Source organism: Budorcas taxicolor, chromosome 17 (assembly GCF_023091745.1).
Source record: "Budorcas taxicolor isolate Tak-1 chromosome 17, Takin1.1, whole genome shotgun sequence".
Lineage (NCBI taxonomy): Eukaryota > Metazoa > Chordata > Mammalia > Artiodactyla > Bovidae > Budorcas > Budorcas taxicolor.
Window position 1 is genome coordinate 45,189,547 of NC_068926.1, and position 18,872 is coordinate 45,208,418.

The window sequence follows — 18,872 nt, forward strand, 5'->3', positions numbered from 1 at the left end:
AGACCCAGTACAGGCAAAAATAAGTAACATTATTAAAAACGAATTTACATTAAAAACTTGGGGCTACGTCTGGAAAGACACTGGAATGCTACTAACAGCCTCCTGGGCAGGCTATCTGCCTTCTCCACGTGCTGTCGTTTTCTTTACTTTCTTTTCAATGAACAAGTAACACATTTACAATGAGAAAAAATTAAGCTATTTAAACACAGTGTGTGGATGACTACATCTTGAAAATGGCAAAGGTTATGCATGTGGGGCTGGGGTTCCGGGCTGGGGTTCCAGCCATGGGCCAGCCGCCAGGGACCACACACTCGGCAAAGACCCCTCCCAGAGGCAGCAGGAGCACAGAGGAAGGGGCGTGTCACATGCCTGCACACTTGGGCACCAGATGGGCAGACAGAGGGCCGACACACAGGCATAGCCTCCTCTGGTTTTCTCAGCCGTGTGTGGATGACCGCTTATAAGATTTAAATTCTTTCAGTAGCCTGTTTACAAGTTGCCACAGTTAAGTTATAACAAATCATTTACAGTTGACAACACCTGAAACAACCTAAAACCTGAGACACCCTCTTAAAGGTCAGAGACTCTAGAAGAAATATAATAGGTACACGTTAGAAGGACAGCACTTGGGTCTCAGCAGCAAACCCAGTCACCACTGCCAACAACTCAACTATGTCCCAAGCAAGGCTGAGTGTACAGAAAGAACAGACAGGATAGCAGGAAGGTGAGCCCACCTGAAGGAAAGGAAACACACGACGCAGACTGCTGCAGCCACCCCTGGCTGCCCGGCTGGCAGCCACCTCACCTGTATATGTGCACGTCCTTGCGCCGCCCTATCCGGTCGCACCACTCCTGGGCCTTGGCGTCCATCACAGGGTTGAGGTCGTGATCGTAGAAGACCACAGCATCTGCCTCCACCAGGCTCACACCCGTGGCGCGGCTGTGTGTGGAGAGGAGGGCACAGAAGATGCGCCGGTCTCGGTTGAAACTCCTCATCAGTTCCTGGGGTGAGATAAGCTCCCATGTTAGCGCTCCTGATCAACGACAGGAAACCTCCAACATGTTCGGATGCTAATCAGTTAGAAATTGTTTGGTGTGTGTTTCCTTTGATGCATGGTTCGTGTTTCAATTACATCGGAGTTTAGCATTTTATCCTGATTCTTTCAGGCATGTGCACTATTCTTCGATTATTGATAGCTAACATCTCTACCCTGTTTGAAGGTCGCCAGCCAGCCTCCCGCCCTGAACTGTCAGCTCCACGTGTAGGCCCCAGAGAACAGCAGAGTCTCCCTGGGGAGGGATGCGTGCTTCTTCATGTACCCTCCAGCAATGCCAGGAGCCTTACAGCAAAAGCCCCTGGAGTAAGGCCGAGGGAGCTGCAGCCAGCCAGGGGCAGGGCCCTCCACTCCCCTCAGGGCCGCCAGCTGAAATGGCTTCCTTCCCACAACGTCTCTCCTGCAGTGATTTCAGTGCCCAAGCAGACCTTAGCAGACCAGCCCTCAGCAGACCAGTCCTCTTCCTTCAAGAAATTCTCTATCTACAGTAAGTCGCCTACACATGAACCTTCAAGTTGCTAGCTTTCAAAGATGCAAAGGTGAGTTCGCATGTTCAGCGACATGCTCGTTCACATGTCTGGTGTGCACTGTCATGCGCGTGCACCCTCTGCACTGGCTGGGATTCTGTGCACTTCACTGTACAGCACGGTACAGAGCGTAGTGGTGCATCATCTTTATTTCAAGCCCAGAATGTCCAAACCAGTGTAAAAGCAGCAGTGATGTAGCCGATTGTGTTAGCTGGGGACCTAGGCTAACTTTGGTGAACTTACAAACTGGACTTATGAATACGCTCTCAGAACAGAACTCATTTGTATGTAGCAGACTTACTGTGTTACATTACTCTCGAGGGAATTTACTACTTAAGACTGTGGTGTATTTCCTCCCAGGCCTTCTCAGCATAGGGAGGCCTGCGTGTACTGGATGATGTGAAGTGGGTAATGCAATGCAGAGCCCAGCAGCTTGTCTGCACTCGGAAACACTTCACCATGATACCAAGACCTGTTATGAAACACTGCTGAGTACGACTTCCTAGTTCACCCTGTGGTACACTTAGGACAGCGACAAGCCCTGCGGCTCACAGGCCACTGTGGCCCATTCTTCTACTCCTGGACGTGGACTTTGCTCCCGACTGGGGGTTATTACAAACACTTTCACAGACAATTGAATAGACACATCTTTAAGAAGTGTGGTGCTGCTAAAGGAGTTCTAGATACAGAATAAGGGCTTCCCTGACAGTTCAGTTGGTAAAGAATCTGCCTGCAATGCAGGAGACCCTGGTTTGATTCCCGAGTCGGGAAGATCCACTGGAGAAGGGATAGGCTACCCGCTCCAGTATGCTTGAGCTTCCCTTGTGGCTCAGCTGGTAAAGAATCTGCTCGCAATGCAGGAGACTTGGGTTCAATCGTTGGGAAGCTCTCTTGGAGAAAGGAAGGGCTATCCACTCCAATATTCTGGTCTGGAGAATTCCACAGACTACGTCCATGGGGTTGCAAAGAGTCGGACACGACTGAGTGACTTTAACTTCACTTCAGATACAGAATTACCAGGCCAAGCATATATTTATTTTTAAGGTTTACAACCCATCCTGTCAATTTGCTTTCTAGAAAGGTGTCCTAATTTGCACCCCCACCAGAAGCCTGATGGAATCAAGTTCAAGTCAGTTCAGTTCAGTCGCTCAGTCGTGTCCGACTCTTTACGACCCCATGAATCGCAGCACACCAGGCCTCCCTGTCCATCACCAACTCCCAGAGTTCACTCAGACTCAAGTCCATCGAGTCAGTGATGCCATCCAGCCATCTCATCCTCTGTCGTCCCCTTCTCCTCCTGTCCCCAATCCCTCCCAGCATCAGAGTCTTTTCCAATGAGTCAACTCTTCGCATGAGGTGGCCAAAGTACTGGAGTTTCAGCTTTAGCATCATTCCTTCCAAAGAAATCCCAGGGTTGGTCTCCTTCAGAATGGACTGGTTGGATCTCCTTGCAGTCCAAGGGACTCTCAAGAGTCTTCTCCAACACCACGGTTCAAAAGCATCAATTCTTCAGTGCTCAGCCTTCTTCACAGTCCAACTCTCACATCCATACATGACCACAGGAAAAACCATAGCCTTGATTAGACGGAACTTTGTTGGCAAAGTAATATCTCTGCTTTTGAACATGCTATCTAGGTTGGTCATAACTTTTCTTCCAAGGAATAAGTGTCTTTTAATTTCATGGCTGCAATCACCATCTGATTTCGGAGCCCAAAAAAATCAGCTAACCTGGCCAAGTAAAAACTGGGCATGTTATTTTAATCTACATTTTTAAAGTGTAAGTCAGTCAGGAGGGCTTTTCTGATTTCATGTGGCTACTTTCTGAAGGACAATCATCTCGTTCTTATAAGGACCACAAATCACCAATTTTGATTCTGAGACATCTAGCCAACTGGATTTCCCAAGTTACAGGACTTATGAAAAAGTGTCAAAGGGTGCAGCTAAAGTCCAAAGACATTAAGAGGTTCTTCCCTTTGTTTAGATAACACGACAACACTGAGACCGCATGGCTCCGAGAAACCAGCTTAGAAACTGGCAATCAAAGTTAACCCAATGAAATCATAAACGGGAACAAAAGAAACGATTTCCTTCCTACCTGCCGTTGTTCACTGTTGGCGTTTTCATCAATTCTTATGTAGGTGAGATAATGGAAGTTCAAGAACATTTCTAAGATGTCCAACATGAGAACCATCTGTGATAAGATCAGCACTCGGCGTCCTTCAGACTTCAGCTTCTGAAGTAAGATGGCTAAGGCCTCCAGCTTTCCTGTCAAACGAGTGACACCGAGAGCATCTCATTATCCAAAGCGAGTAAGCTTGACACAGGGAGCAGGGTGGACGGGACGCCTCTGGTACCTGAGTCAAACTGGACCAGCCTCAGCTCAGGGAACCGCAGCGAGTGCAGAGCTGTCATCCGCTGCAGCTGCTGCGCGTAGGGCGCTGTGTGCTCCCGCAGGCAGTGCCGGAAGAGCCGCATCCTGTGGCTGTAGAGGGAGGGCGGCCTCGCCACCCACAAGTGCGGAGGCGCGGCCACCACCGGCGGGATCACGCACACCACTCTGAGAAGCAGAAAGCATGCATGTCACAGGTGACACCCACGGCACCTCCAGCAGGCAGTCGCTCTGGCTCAGGCAGCGAAGGCTCGAGAAGGCAGAGGGCAGAACCATCTGGCAGTGGGGAGTCACAAGAGGAGTCAGGGTGCCTAACTCCAGTCCCCCCAGGAGGGACATGGCTGCTGGAACACACTATCACAGCAGCCACAGGAGTGGGTGCTGGCCAGTGAGGCCTGCCCAGATCAAAAGAAGCAGTGCAGAGTGCTGCCTCTACCGCCTGAGTGCACAGGGATGTGTGCGGAGGCGGGACACAAGCACTCTGTCTCCTGGATGGTCTGGGGAGGTTATGAGCCCTGAAGCTGCTACAGCCACAGCGTCCCCAGCCAGGGTTGGGAGCCAGGCTTGGGAGGAGGAGGCCCTACCAAGGGCAGCAAAACGACGACTCAGAGGACCCGGACAGTCAACTGGACACCCATCTCCCAACCTGCAGACACCACCTGCTCCAGGAAAGCCCTCTCCCTTGCTGCATGCAAACTGAAAACCATTTCTGGTCAAAATTCTAATCAATGAAACCAAAGAAGCACTAAATAAATGGAGATATTCCATAACTATGGATAGGAAGATCCAGTATAGTCAAGACATCATCAGTTCTTCCCACTTGATCAAGACATTCAGTTCAGTCCCAGTCAGCTATTCTGTAGATAGCGATAAATTCAATCTAAAGTTTACATGGAGAAGCAGCAGACCAGAACAGGCAACACAATACTGAACAACAAAAAGTCAAATGACTGGCACTACCTGACTTCAAGATTTACTACAGTAATCAACAGCATGATACTGTCAAAGAACAAAGAGATCAATGGCACAGAAATGATCACCAGATTTTCTCCACAAATAAACTGCAAGGAAAAAAAGAGGGGGAAACAGAACCTATAGATTAAAAGATACATAAAAGATATAAGTTGATTGTTATGTATGTACCTCATTGTGACTCTGGCTTCAAATATTAAAAAAACCATGAAATAATCAGAAATGTGAATACGGAACAGACATTTGATGATATTATATCTGCTCTGTGAAGGACAAAGTCAGGAGAATGAAAAGACAAACAACAGACTTGAAGAACATATTTGCAAAAGATACATCTGCTAAAGAACTGTTATCCAAAATATACAAAGAACTCTTAAAATGCAACAATAAGAAACATGGGGGAAGCAATAGCTATGGATTGGGATTGACATATACACACTGAGGTATTAAAAATGGATAGTCAACAAAATCCTACTGTAATAATAAAAATTAAAAAAAATTTAATGGATCAAAACCTAAAGAGACACGTTATCAAAAACATATAAATGTCAAGTAAGCATATGAAAAGATGCTCAACATAATATGTCATGATGGAAATGCAAATTAAAACAAGACACCACCACACATCTATTAAAATGGCCGAAGTCCAGATCACTGACACCACCAAGTGCTGGCGAGGATGTGGCGCAACAGGAACTCTCATTCGTTGCTGGTGGGAATGCAAAATAGTGCAGTCACTTTGGGAGACAGTTTGGCAATTTCTAACAAACTAAATAGTCTCCTACCATAAGATCTAGTAATCACATCCCTTGATATTTACCCAAAGGAATTAAAAACTATGTCTACACAAAAACATAGATGTTTGCAGCAACTTTATTCATAATTGCCAAAACTCCACAGCAACCATGTTGTCTTTCAGAAGGCAAACGTTTTTGATTTTTTTCAGTTGCACCAGGTGGCTTGCAGGATCTTTCTTCCCTAACCAGGGACTGAACCTGTGGCCCCAGCACTGGAGGTGCACCAAGAAGTCCCAGTATGTGAATGTTTTTAAACAAACTGTGGTGATTCCAAGTCTTCTCAGGTGGCATGAGTGGTAAAGAACCCACTTGCCAATGCAGAAGACGTAAGAGATGCGGGTCTGATCCCTGGATTATGAAGATCTCCTGGAGGAGGGCATGGCAACCCACTCCAGTATTCTTGCCTAGAGAATCCCATGGACAGAGGAGCCTGGCGGGCTACAGTCCACAGGGTCACAGAGAGTCAGAAATGACTGAAGTGATTTAGCACACACGCAGGGGGTGCTTCCAGACAATGGAACACTATTCAGTGTTAAATAGAAATGAGTTATCAAGCCCTGATGAGACATGGAAGAACCTTCAGTGCACATTCCTAAATGAGAGAAGCCATCTGAACAGGTTGCCTACTGTATGACTCCAACTATAAGACATTCCAGAAAAGCAAAACTATGGAGACAGTAAAAAGATCAGTGATTGCCAGGCTTTGGTGGTGAGAGAGGGATAAACAGGAAGGAATCAACCCAAAGGGCAGGGCACAGGTTTCCTGCAGGGTGGAGAGACCATCTGATGCCAAAGCTGAAGACCCCAAAATCGATTCTGAACAGACTCCAAAGGACAACCTGGGGAGAGAAGTAAGATGAATGTCCACTAAACAACCACAGAAGTTGGTGGGGTGCAACACAGTGTTTACTTTTTTGGACTCCAAAATCACTGTGGACAGTGACTGTAGCCAGGAAATTAAAAGACGCTTACTCCTTGGAAGAAAAGCTATGACCAACCTAGACAGCATATTAAAAAGCAGAGACATCACTTTGCCAACAAAGGTCTGTCTAGTCAAAGCTATGGTCTTTCCAGTAGTCATGTATGGATGTGAGAGCTGGACCATAAAGAAGGCTGGGTGCCAAAGAATTGATGTTTCTGAACTGTGGTATTGGAAAAGACTCTTGAGAGTCCCTTGGATGGCAAGGAGGTCCTAAAGGAAATCAACTCTGAATGTTCATTGGAAAGACTGATGCTGAAGCTCCAATACTTTGGCTACCTGACGCAAAAAGCCAACTCAATGGAAAAGACCATGATGCTGGGAAAGACTGAGGTCAGGAGGAGAAGGGGGAGACAGAGGATGAGAAGGTCGGATGACATCACTGACTCAATGGATATGAGTTTGAGCAAACTCTGGGAGACAGCAAAGGACAGAGGAGCCTGGCGTGCTGCAATCCATGGGGTTCCAAGCAGCTGGACACGACTTAGTGAGTGAACACCGCCACCAACAGTGAGTGAGTAAAGAATGCTTACAGTGCTCTACCTTACCTGTCGATGACATCCTGGAGGGATTCTTGACGTTGAGTCAGCGTCAAAATCAGGTCCCTGTGACTTTTCGAGGGCGATGTGTACCTGCTTGCAGGCCTAGCCCCCTTCCCGTGACCACGGTCAGAAGCCCTGAACCAGGGCACCTGCTCTCTGCCAGGCAGGGAACAAACCCCCAACAAGTCTCTGCCATAGATGGGAGAGCGGGAGCAGCGCCGTTCATTGACGAAATAAATCTGGTCCAGCCGCTCTTTCAGAAGTCTGCTCTTCTCCTCCTTCAACAAAAACAGGGATGAAAATGGCTACTGAGAAATAGCATGGCCGGCCTTACTGAGCCCTATGAGTCCCCCGTGTATTGCAACTGGCCATAGAGCATGCATAAGACTCATGGGGCCAGGCTACACGGAAAACAGTGACAGAAAAGCAAGCAGAGAAAACAGCGCCATTTTCATTGCCAACGTGAGTAGTATTTCTTCAGACACAGTGAGCATTTCTAATGTTTGAAACACTAGTAGAAGTATACAAAAAAATGGGAAAGGTAATTTTTACAATTCTAAAGCCTATTGGATTAGAAAAAGTGTTTTTATTTCTCTAATTCAATGGGACACTGTGTTTTTGATGGCATGCCTGGAGAATCCCAGGGACGGGGGAGCCTGGTGGGCTGCCATCTATGGTGTTGCACAGAGTCGGACACGACTGAAGTGACTTAGCAGCAGCAGCAGCAGCAGCAGCAAACAGACAAACGCCTCACAGAGGCAGTGATGTGTTAACATCACAGCCCTCCCCCATGACGAGCAGCTTCTGAGAAGGACTTTCGCATGTGCAGGGATGCCACGACGCTGCACTGGGGTCTGCTGCACCATACCTGGGTGGGGCCAGCGACAGGAGAAGCTGGTTTGGAGGCCGCTCCGGGTTCTCCTGCAGCCAGGGGACTGACTGCCACTCGACCAGGCACACCCACTACAAATGGAAGAACAAAGAGCTGGCACACAAAACTACTGGCATGCCCTCTAGAGGCCCTCCTTCACTGGCATGCTTCCTGGAGCATCCTTGGCTTTCACAACCACATTTCTAGAATATGTCAACTTAAGTCTAAATCATTCAGAACCAACAGTGAGGCATTCCTGCTCTCTGGCCATGATCTGAAGTGAACGTCAGGGTCTGACTCTTTGCCAAGAGCCCTGTGTGCACCTCAAACCTTCCCACCATCCCGCTGAGCAGCAGCCACATGGGCCCTACACTCTGCTGTCCTTGACATCTCAGCAGCATCAACCCTGCGTGCCCTGGACAGAGGGATGCCAGGGTCCAGGACAGTCTGATCCCATCAGCCAAGCCACGTTGCCTGTCTTGACAGAGACTTCTCCACAAGGACTATGAAGGGGGTGGCTGAGGTCAGTCGTCAGTTCTCAGTGAAGGATCCACTTGCAGGGAGCAAGAGGAAGGGTTGAGATGACTAGAACCCAGTGGCTGGACTGGTGTCAGGTTGGGCGTCTCGGGCCCCACAGAATAGGACTGAGCACCCTCTGGGGAGAGAAAACCTGAAGTATGAAGCCAACCAAATACAAGCAGAACTGCAAGTGGTCCAGCTGGACACAGAGCAGTGACCAGGACCCTCCAGCACCCACCCCAGCAACAGAGGCCCTGACAGAGATGGGGTGTAGTGACCAAGGGTTCTAGCTGTGAGAGGTCTTTGCCACCTCCTCACATCAACCTGAAAAGTGCCCATGTGCAACGGGTGGGCTCCCCAGCAAGCACTCCAGGAGGGTGGGTATGTCTGAAGCAAGGGACCCTGGCAGGAAGCAGGCTGTGGGGGTGCTGGAAGGAGCACTGGCCAGCTGGCAGGAACAACCCTGTTCTGTTACCTGACCGAGGGAAATTCTAGCACGTTCCCTAAATGTATTTGTAACATGAACAAGCAAAATTTCTCATGATTCCAAGTCTCTTGTTAGAGCAAAATCAAAACAAAAAGTCTTAAGGTGAGTGACGGCTGGTTGTATTCAACCAGCACCTTTGGGAACAAAAGAGAAAAGAGACGTAGCAGACATGCGCTGTCTGTGGAAATCAGAGGCAGCCACAAACAGGACTGTCGGGTTATGGGGCCTTACAGAACCCATCAACATCCTCCAGCTGCCTCAGAAGCAAAAAGAGTTGGTAAGTGCTTTCAAAGCCAAGTATCCCCCCAGCTCACAGCACTCCACTCTACCTGGCGGGGTCACAGGCGTGGGGCTTGGGCCACTAGCTGGAGGCTTGCTTCCCAGGGCATTCAGGGCCCCCGCCTGAGACACGGTCTGCATCACCACAGGGCCAGGAGGGCGCAGGTAGGACTGCCCAGGCGCCGACACAATCTGGAGCACACTGCCTGCAAGCAAAGGGCACGGGTCAGTCACGAGGTGCCTGTGCCTTCCATCCCCCAGCCACACCCACTTCCAAAGGTACAGAATGAGGTGAGAAACCAAAAATCCAGAATCAAATTTACTCCAGTGAGGCAACACAAAGTTCAGTTTGCTAGAGAAAGATGGAACTACTTCATTCACAATGAATGAAAACTCTGAGGATCAAAGACACTTGGCTTAATGTCAAGAAAAACTTCTGCAACTCCTTGCAATGCCAGATCTCAGGCAGCGAGGCAGGTTCCCACTCACTGTCTGCTCCAAGCCTGAGCCATCATGCGGGTTGGGGGTGGTTCCTGCCCCCAGATCACACATGGATGCATGCCAGCTAGTCAAACTGGATGAAGAAATATCAAAAATCTCTGTGGCTCCATAACCACAGTTTAAGAAACCTGCCATTTTCAGCCTCTGTGTGATTTAGTCCTGAAGTGCTCTACTCTGGAATTATACTCTACAAATACTAGAGCGTACCAGAAATTCTTAAGAGATGGTCTCACCCTTTTGGTCAAAAAACTGGAGAAATATGGAGTAAACCAAATGAAACCTTTTTTTTTTTTTTTTTGGCTGCAGGCTTCTTGGGGGCCTCCACTCTGCTAACATGTGACCCTGGTGTCCACATGGAACACCCCAGACTGGGCTGACAACTGAACTGTCCACCCCGACAGGAGTCATGAATGCCATGTCTGGGGAGGCTGCTTGGGGAGGTGGCCAGACCCCACCTCTGGGAGCTCTGGCCAAGTCACTGAGGATGAATTTTAACATCCCACTCAAACTGCATCCCCTTGTTTCCTCCAAGAAGCAGTTATTGCAGGAACATACCGCTCTCAGCCAGAGGCAGTATGGAAGTTTTAAAGTCTGTACATTAAAAAAAAAAAAATTTCTCCTATGTAAATTGCTAGTCTGTTAAGAGTTTTGAGGGCAATTTACCTCACACTAAAATCTGAAAGGAGCCATTTTTTCTGTTTTGATTTTTAGAATAGGAAACTGTATTCAAAAATTTTTTTAATTACTATCCTCTATGTAATATGGACCAAGGGCCAGGCCACTGGGTGATTTACCAGTCACCTCCCTCATCTTTAGAACACCTACAAGCTGAGACTCATTTAGGCCAAGTGAAGCACCTGGGCTAAAGGGGCCAGAATCACAGCTGCAGGGGGGCACCCCAGTCAAGCCCCTATTGGGCCACCACCCATCAGAGAGCCTTACCTTGGAGCTGTAGGGGCTGGCCGGCCGTGAGCTGCCGAAGCTGGCTGTGCGACAAGGTGAACTTGTTGCCTTGGAACTGCAGTGTCACGGGGGTCTCTGGTTGGGCGACTCGGCTCGGCGGGCCTGCGAGGGAAGCCAGTTGGGCTATTTTGACCACCTCCCCACCTGCAGAGATGCAGACAAAACGGAAATGAACATTCTTTGGAAGGGCTGGCGACTGCTATACTGACAATCACTTGTCACAGAGAATGACCGTCTGTAGCAAACTAAAGTGTCACAGGAACATTCACTAGGTATTGCTTTCTAACACTTTCAGAAGATATTTTAATAGAAAAGAAAAAACAATTAGAATTAACACCAGGTTTTAATGGTCAACTTACTTAATCCTAACAGGTAGAAATTTTAGAGTATCAGATATTAATAATTAACCAAACCATTAAGGAATGTTTTACTTTTCTTTCCAAACAAGAAAAAGTAGCAAACATCAAAAGTAGCAGAAATATACTAGCCATACACTTTGAAACTCTCATATCAACCTCTTCCTTTCAGAATACTTTTAAAATGTGAGAAAGTACATATAGAATTTAGCTCACAGAGACACATGAGATTTTATCACTACAGATATAAAATACAGAACTAGCTTTAATTATGCCCATAATCTTTTCAAAATTTGGCAATGTATTTAAGTACATAAATACATCACACTTTATGATACAATATTCACACTAATTTGAACTAGATAGTAGAATTCGGTCTATAATTCTAACTGAAAAAATGCAAAATTTAACACTGTTTAAATTCTTTCAAACAGAACTCAGATGAGATCATATGTACCTAACTCAAAATGATACTACCTTCAAGCTGGAATTGAGCAACAGCTTCAAAGGTTTCTTTAAACCCAATGGTTGATATTCGAGTCTAAATGTTCCTCCCATGAAAATTCATGCCAGAATTATTAGTGATACTATAAAAAGAATAGTTAGCCAAAGACTAGAAAAACGCCCAAGGATATGCTGCCCACAGAAACTGTAAACAAGGGAGGGGAAACGGAAAAGGAGACGCAGAGATCTGTGCATAGAAACATGACTCTTCCATGAGCTCCCCTCAGTCCACAAGCGGAGGCGCCGGAGTGAAAGGTGGCCTGGCCCCTCACACTCCCTTAAGCACGACTCCTACAATACACCCCTCGGGACTACTACCTCAGGCCAAAAACACCCGCAAAACACATGTAAGGGGCTCTCCTGCCCTGGGCAATGAACCAGGATAAGTGCTCTTCATCTGCTGGCATGAGAGAGAGAGGCGGGACACAAGAGAAAACTAACTTAACTCGGGGTCTCCTCGTGACCCTCCTTCCCTCTCCTGTCTTTCCAGAGAAGCCTCAACATAGCTTGTTGTGCCAACAAATAAGGTGCTCCAGGTGGTATCTGAGAAATGGTGTAGCCCAGATAGTTCCGTCAGTGTATTTCCAACTGCAGCATGGACAGAGGTAGTAGGCTAATCACACTGGTCACAATAAAAAGTCCTATTTAAAAACGTCAGTGATCTACTGCAAAACATCTCACTTAAGCAATAACTCACTGCAGCTTCAAATCTGGGGATAAGCCAAGAGACTAGCAGGAAGTGGGAGTGCGGTTCAAAGGCTTTCCTTCCCCTGCAATCTGCTCTCTGAGGGGCCCCTGGAGGCTGACAGGACGAGCCCAAGGCCTACTAAGGAGAAGTGCTAGCCTCAGCCACCAAGGCGGAGCACAAGCCTAGGAGGGAAGCAGAGCTGATGGACGGGGCCAGGAGAAAGGACAGAGAGAGTACAAGACCCTGGACCTCGGCCCTGAGTGGGGCCTCCCTCTGTAGGCCAAGGGCTAGAAAGGACAGTGTGGCGAAAGGCAGCACCGGACACAGGGTCAGGGAGACGAAGGGAGCGGACAGCAAGGCTCTTCACACGCCGCTCATCTGAATACAACGTCCTTGTGCAAAGAGGTGGCAGACCAGGGAGAGGCAAGGCCACTTACTCGGCAGGCGCGCCTGGGCCTGCGAGGTGAGCACCAGCCCCTGAGGCAGCGCACTCTGCCCGGCCGGGTGCGAGGGGGCCTGGGGCTGGGGCTGGGGTGGGCCCGGGGCGGAGGCCGGGACAGTGGTCTGAGCCCGCAGTTTCGCAGGATGGGCTGGGCTAGGTGCTGTGCTGAAGGTCGAGGTAGGCTGGTGTCTCGGAGCACCGGTGGAGGCCTGAGAGGTCTGAAACGGGGCTGCTGCCGCTGCAATTGATAAGGTTGGTTTGTGCAAAGCTGTTAGAGGTTCTTCATACAATGCAGTATTAAATCCGAATTTTACAGAAATAAAACAAACAGTATTTCTTTCACACCATCTCTCAAATGAGAAGCCCTCCCTAAAAGGGGGGCGGGATGGCCTAGGGGATGAGAAAAATCTAATATTTTATATGTTGTTAACTATTTTCACTTCACGTTCACCACCCTGCTACATGGTGTGTTTCTGGAGTAAACGTAGCGTCAAAAGTCGGCCCTCAGATGTATCAGTGAGAGCCATGTTCTCACCACACGAGAAGGTAGGCAGCACTGGCTGCCCTGCTTCCCAAAGAGCTCTTACAACAAGCTGCTCTGGCATTTACGAAGATCTCAGAAAAACACTGGTCGTGACCCCACAGATGCAGGTCACAAGACCACCTGCTACCTTTCCTGCCGTTTAACCCTATCCTTCTTCACAGTAACAAGCAGGTTACGTTGAAGTGGTGGCACTGAACACAGGAGCAGACTTCCTCAGAAGTTTCTTAAATGACGTGGACGTGTATTTCCCGACATAAAAGACAGCGTTTCTGCTGAGGTACATCTTCACCATCACATCAACAGCAACTCAACTAAGAATGTAAAGTCTTATACAATTCAAAGACATGAAAAAAACCAAAACTCATGTAAGAACTACACATGGTCCCCTGGGAAAGCCAGAGTGGACAGTCCCACTCCTGCTCAGAGGAGTGGTCACACATCCCCATGGGGCCAGGGAAAGTGTGAGAGGAATTTCTTCCACAAAAACCCTTTGTGACGCAGAGCACAGCCCCCCGAGAGGCATACCTTTTGCATCCGGATTTGCAGAGAACGTGGCAATGGGTGGCCGTCCTCGAACATGGCCCTGTGGTGTGGCCGTGGCTGTGGCAGGGGTGGCCGTCCGGGGGGGGTGTGTGTTGGGGAAAGCCACGGTGCGGCCCTCAGGCTTCTGGCCGTACTGCACAGGCTGGAACAACCTGGACGCCCATGTGCACGGGCAGGGAGACGGGGACACTGCTGAGATGCGAAGGCAGGGCCCCCTAGCCGGGCGCTGGGGACCCAGGGTCACCCTGAGGGCAGAGGGCTGCCCACCCCAGGGGCAGTTTAAATAGGGAGATTTCTAAGTACAGTATTAAGCAGCAGCCACTCGCCAAGGACAGGGAGAAGGGTGCTTAGTACACAAAAGTGGTACCTCTACCCCTGCAATGCTTAGGCAACATTCAGGAGTGAATGGGATGGCAATTTTTAGGTTTCCATGAATGTGAACTAGAAACATTATCTCTAACACGAAGTCCATTAGACTACTCTTTTGACTGAGTCAAGCAGAGTGACAAGTCAACGTGCACAATTGGGTAACGAGAAGCAGCAGAGACGACCCAGGCGCCTCACAGGTGCCAGTGGGGGAGCTGTAAAGGGAGGGCCACAACACAGCTTCCCCGTCCGGCTGCGTCACGAAGCAGCGCGCTCTTCACGTTTCTTTCACCTGGAAACCGTGACGGCAGGAATTCTGTATTTCCAAAACCCCTGGGCAATGCAACAGGTGGAGACGGCCAGCAGAAGCAACTAAACGAGGCTGCAACAGCCCAGAGAGGACTTTGGCTTCACTGCCCCGGCTCTGTATTTAACTGAGGGCTGCAGGGCTCCTGCGAGTGCAGGCAAGGAAGCTGAGGGGAGGGCAGTCGGACCCAGGTCGTCAAGCCACATAAAAAAAAGGCAGTAAGAACAGGCTGCCAACCGCAGAGCTGGCCCGTTTCTCCCTAAATCACCAACCTGCTTTTTCCTGTTTCTGACTGGTGCCCAGAATTTTGCATAAATCCAACTCATGGACTTCGCCTACCTCGCCTACCTCAAGCCATTTGTGTTTTGAGTTCACCATCTAGGGTGCCTGCTCGTCTAGTCTCATGGCACCTGCAAGATGTCCCTTTTTACCCCTGATGCTGTAGCCGGGTGGAGCCTCTGACAGACCTCAGGGCCCCACCCCCACCGCACTCAGGGCCCCCGATCCCGCCCCCACGGTGCCCCCTCTGCCCTCCTACTCTGACGGCCCCCACTAGAGCCTGCACAAGGTTACAGGCGGTCTGACTGCCCCGTCTCTGACCACCTCCCCACGGAGAGCCCTCCCAAAGCTCAGCGCTTCTCCAGAATGATGAAAGGGCTACTCTTCAGGCAGCCGAGTGGCCACACTGGCCTATCCACACTTGCTGTTTATCCCAGAAACCAAGCACACCTGGGCATTTCGAGGAGAAGCAGGTAACCAGATTAGATGATTAGCCTTTCTCTTCACAAGCTGTAGCCCAAGTTCTCGTGTGGAACTCAAACCCAGTCATCTCAGTTCTCCCTGAGAGGCCAGGGTCTGTTTCAGCAGGAGGAAGAGGGGATGCCACCCGGACCCCACGACCCACAGCCAGCCAAGACCCAGTCAGAGGCAGCTGGTGACCAGGAAGCGCCGCTCCACACCACGCCACATACCTGCTGGGCTTCAGTCTGACGGCCGCCGGCCTGCTTGACGGTGGCGGCGCAGTGAACAGCTCCTCAAAGAGTTTCCGCGTCACCTTCTTCTTACCCAGCAGTTCTGCCTCATGGCGAGTCATTTTACTTTCTAAGCCAAGAAGATCAAATATAGAAAGGTCTGTTTCCTAGGGAAAAAAGAAAACGATTTTGCTACATGAGGCAGGAAAAAAAATAACTGACTAGGAATCAAAGTGGATTCCAAACTGGGAAGGACAGGCCCTTACTGGCCATCTTCCCAAGAGACGCCCGGCGGGACTTGGTGTGCTCGGTTCCATTTTTTTTTTTTTTTAATGTGGACCATTTTTAGTCTTTAATGAATCTGTTACAATATTGCTTCTGTTTTATGTTCTGGATTTTGGCCATGAAGCACGTGAGATCTTAGCTCCTGACCAAGGACTGAACTCACAGTCCCTACATTAGAAGGTAAAATCTTGACCACTGGACCACAGTCAAGTCCCAAGTTCCCCATCATTAACACGGGAGTGAGGGCATGTGGTCATCCCGAGGGACGGTGGGAAAGCAAAGGGCGGCACTTAGAGACAGAACACTCAGCAGAGGAGAGGAACGAGCCTGGGAAATGCTGGTCTAGGCAGACGGAGATGCTCGGTCTTGTCAAAGCGGGGCTGGGAAGAGGCCCCAGTGTCCTGGTGCGGGTGCCGTGCGCATATGGCATGTCGTTGTGTCCAGAGCCCTGGGGCAGCTTGCTCCACCTGCTCTTCTCTTGGGACTTTCTCACTCCCACCAGGATGGCGGGAATCAAAGGCGGGGGACAGCAGATGTGGGCAAGGAAGTGGAGGCATGAAAGCCCTCATCCCCTCACACATAGATGGGGATGGAAAACTGAGCAACTACTGTGGGAAATAGTCTGGCAACTCATCTAAAGGTTAAACATGGACTCAACACATGACCCCACAATTTTTCACCTGTCACCCATGTGCCCACGAGAAGAGAGCCCCACACCCACACAAAACTTGTACATGAATGTGCACTCACTGGCTAAAAGAGTGCAAACCACCCAAGTGTCCATCAGCTCGTGGACAGATGGACATAATGTGGTCCATCCAGACAACAGAGGAGAGAGATTATGACACATGATGCAACATGGATGAACTCTGAAAACACTACGCTCAGTGAAGTAAGCCCCTGACGTGAAATGTTTGGACCAGATGAACTCACAGGGTCAGACACAGGTGGGGAGCGGGGGGCGGGGGGAGAATGGGAGTGACAGTGTGTGTGGATTTTCTTTGAGGCAATGAAATGTTCTAGCATTAGCTGCGACGCTTGCACATTCTATGAATAGACTAAAACCAACAAACTGTACATTTCAGACCAGTGAGCTTTATGGCAGTGAGTTAGCTCAACTAAGCTGTTTTGAAAACGAAAACACAACATAAAGACTTCCATTCATGAAACATTTCCCCACCCAAGCAGTATCTTCAGGTAATCTGCTTCTGACTCATCTTTATTCCTCATGTCTCAGGTTTTCTCTAACTCAACAAAGGACACATTCCTACATTAAGAGTAGTCATCAGTGGCAGCACGACATCCCTCACACTAACTCACCATCAACTGCTCACCAACCGGCCCCTTCTTCAGACCGTCGTGTACATTAACTGACTCCTCACAAGTGCCTGGTGTGGTGAGGAGACCGAAGCCAACTGAGGACCCAAGGCCGCACCCCTGACGAGGCAGAGCCGCGACCTCCATCCATAACGACCTGGCCCCAGGGTCGCATGCTAAACCTGCACAAGTCTATCCAGGCCACAGGGCTGTTCCCATTCCTTAGTGTCTGTGAGACCTGATCCCTGGTCCTCTGGGGTAGAGGCAGCAAACGGGAACTCAGGCACCAGCCTGACAGTGGCCTGGCTGGTCAGGGCAAGCTCTCAGTCTCCCGTGTGGAAGCCAGAGTAGGAATGCCGACCCCGAGGGCACAGCCCCACCCCACGGAGACCTGTGAGCTCAGCACACTTGTGCTGCGAATCACCTGACCTAACTCAATCTGTTCTGTTTTAAAATCTGGGGTTTTCAAAAACTTTCATTACCCCCAACTTCAAACACAGAAAGGTATACAACTATAATTTTTTTGGTTAAAAACAACCAAATTTCTCCACCTAGGGATAGTTGTGTGTGCATGGTTAGTAGCTAGCTGTATCCAACTCCTTCCGACCCCCAGGGGCTGTAGTCTGCTGGGCTCCTCTGTCCATGGGATTCTCCAGGCAAGAACATCGGAGTGGATTGTCATGTCCTCCTCCACGGGCTCTTCCCAACCCAGGGATCAAACCCACGCTGGATTGTTTACCACTGTGCCACCTGGGAAGCCCTAGGTATAGCTACTAATATTTTAATAAAAAGACCTGGGTCCCCACCCTCAAATTACACCTATGAAAACACCCCAAGGGTCGTGCAGTTCTAAGTCCCGCTCTCCTTCACACACTCGGCTGTGCTCACGAGCCAACAGCCAGGGAGGAAAACCCTCAAAGCATCCTTCACATCGTGGGCTCGCCCCTAGGGTCCATTCCAAAGCAGGTTCTGGGTCCAGGGCAAGGCCCATCACAAACGTCCCTTGATGTTGCCCAGCATCCGGCAATGCAGAACACAGGACACAAGTTAGTGGACACTGATGTCCAGAAGCTCCTGAAACAGAGCTCAGTGGATATCCCTCTGGCACCCTCTCTGTACCTTCCAGAAGTCTCTGTCGAGCGCCTTCAGGACGAGTGAGGCGGAGCGGTACTGCAGCGGCCCTGCAGTGTAGGAGGACTCCGGGAGCCGGGGTGCCACCAGCCCAGGATGGTTGCAGATCCGCTGCAGCCTCAGGAGGATGCTCAGCACGTCCACAAAGTGCCCGCTCTTCAGCGCTTCCTGGGTCCTGCGCACATGCGGGAAGAGACAGGAGTGTTGCCAGGGGTGCGAGCACATGCCAGCCGGGCTTCTCCCCATCTGCTGTCCCCACTCTTATGAACGCACGGCTGGTGCATCCCCTTGACCTGGTGAGTAAATCTGCCACATGCCAACCCACCTCCACGAGGTTGTGGTTCTGAGACTGGCTCACTGCCCCATGAGAGAGGACAGGAGGCCAGAGAGCCAGGGCATGGGTTAGATGTTGGGGCACTCTCCATGGCATGCCCCAAAAGAGCAACAGGGCAGGCGTCCCCAAGAGCTCAGGGGTCTGTCTGGGTCGGGGAAGGAATGCCCTGACTCCACACGAGTCCTCTCACACTGGTGCAATGC

General features: G+C 49.8%; 1 protein-coding gene and 1 non-coding gene across 3 annotated transcripts in view; both read right to left on the minus strand.

Annotated features, from left to right (window-relative positions):
- Positions 1 to 18,872, minus strand: part of EP400 (E1A binding protein p400) — a 112,096-nt gene that overhangs the window by 32,566 nt on the left and 60,658 nt on the right. The window contains exons 20-30 of one of the 2 annotated variants that reach the window (XM_052654536.1): positions 18,324 to 18,510; positions 15,603 to 15,769; positions 13,941 to 14,110; positions 12,867 to 13,109; positions 10,861 to 11,025; positions 9,468 to 9,623; positions 8,130 to 8,224; positions 7,268 to 7,539; positions 3,937 to 4,139; positions 3,678 to 3,847; positions 806 to 1,002 (exon numbers count right to left, since the gene is read on the minus strand). In XM_052654536.1, the coding sequence (XP_052510496.1) occupies positions 806 to 1,002; positions 3,678 to 3,847; positions 3,937 to 4,139; positions 7,268 to 7,539; positions 8,130 to 8,224; positions 9,468 to 9,623; positions 10,861 to 11,025; positions 12,867 to 13,109; positions 13,941 to 14,110; positions 15,603 to 15,769; positions 18,324 to 18,510 (2,025 nt within the window). The remainder of the gene's footprint in view (positions 1 to 805; positions 1,003 to 3,677; positions 3,848 to 3,936; positions 4,140 to 7,267; positions 7,540 to 8,129; positions 8,225 to 9,467; positions 9,624 to 10,860; positions 11,026 to 12,866; positions 13,110 to 13,940; positions 14,111 to 15,602; positions 15,770 to 18,323; positions 18,511 to 18,872) is intronic. The other variant, XM_052654537.1, reaches the window with a different exon arrangement.
- Positions 1,247 to 1,376, minus strand: LOC128062701 (small nucleolar RNA SNORA49). The gene has a single exon (XR_008200851.1). It is a non-coding gene; the product is annotated as a small nucleolar RNA SNORA49 (small nucleolar RNA).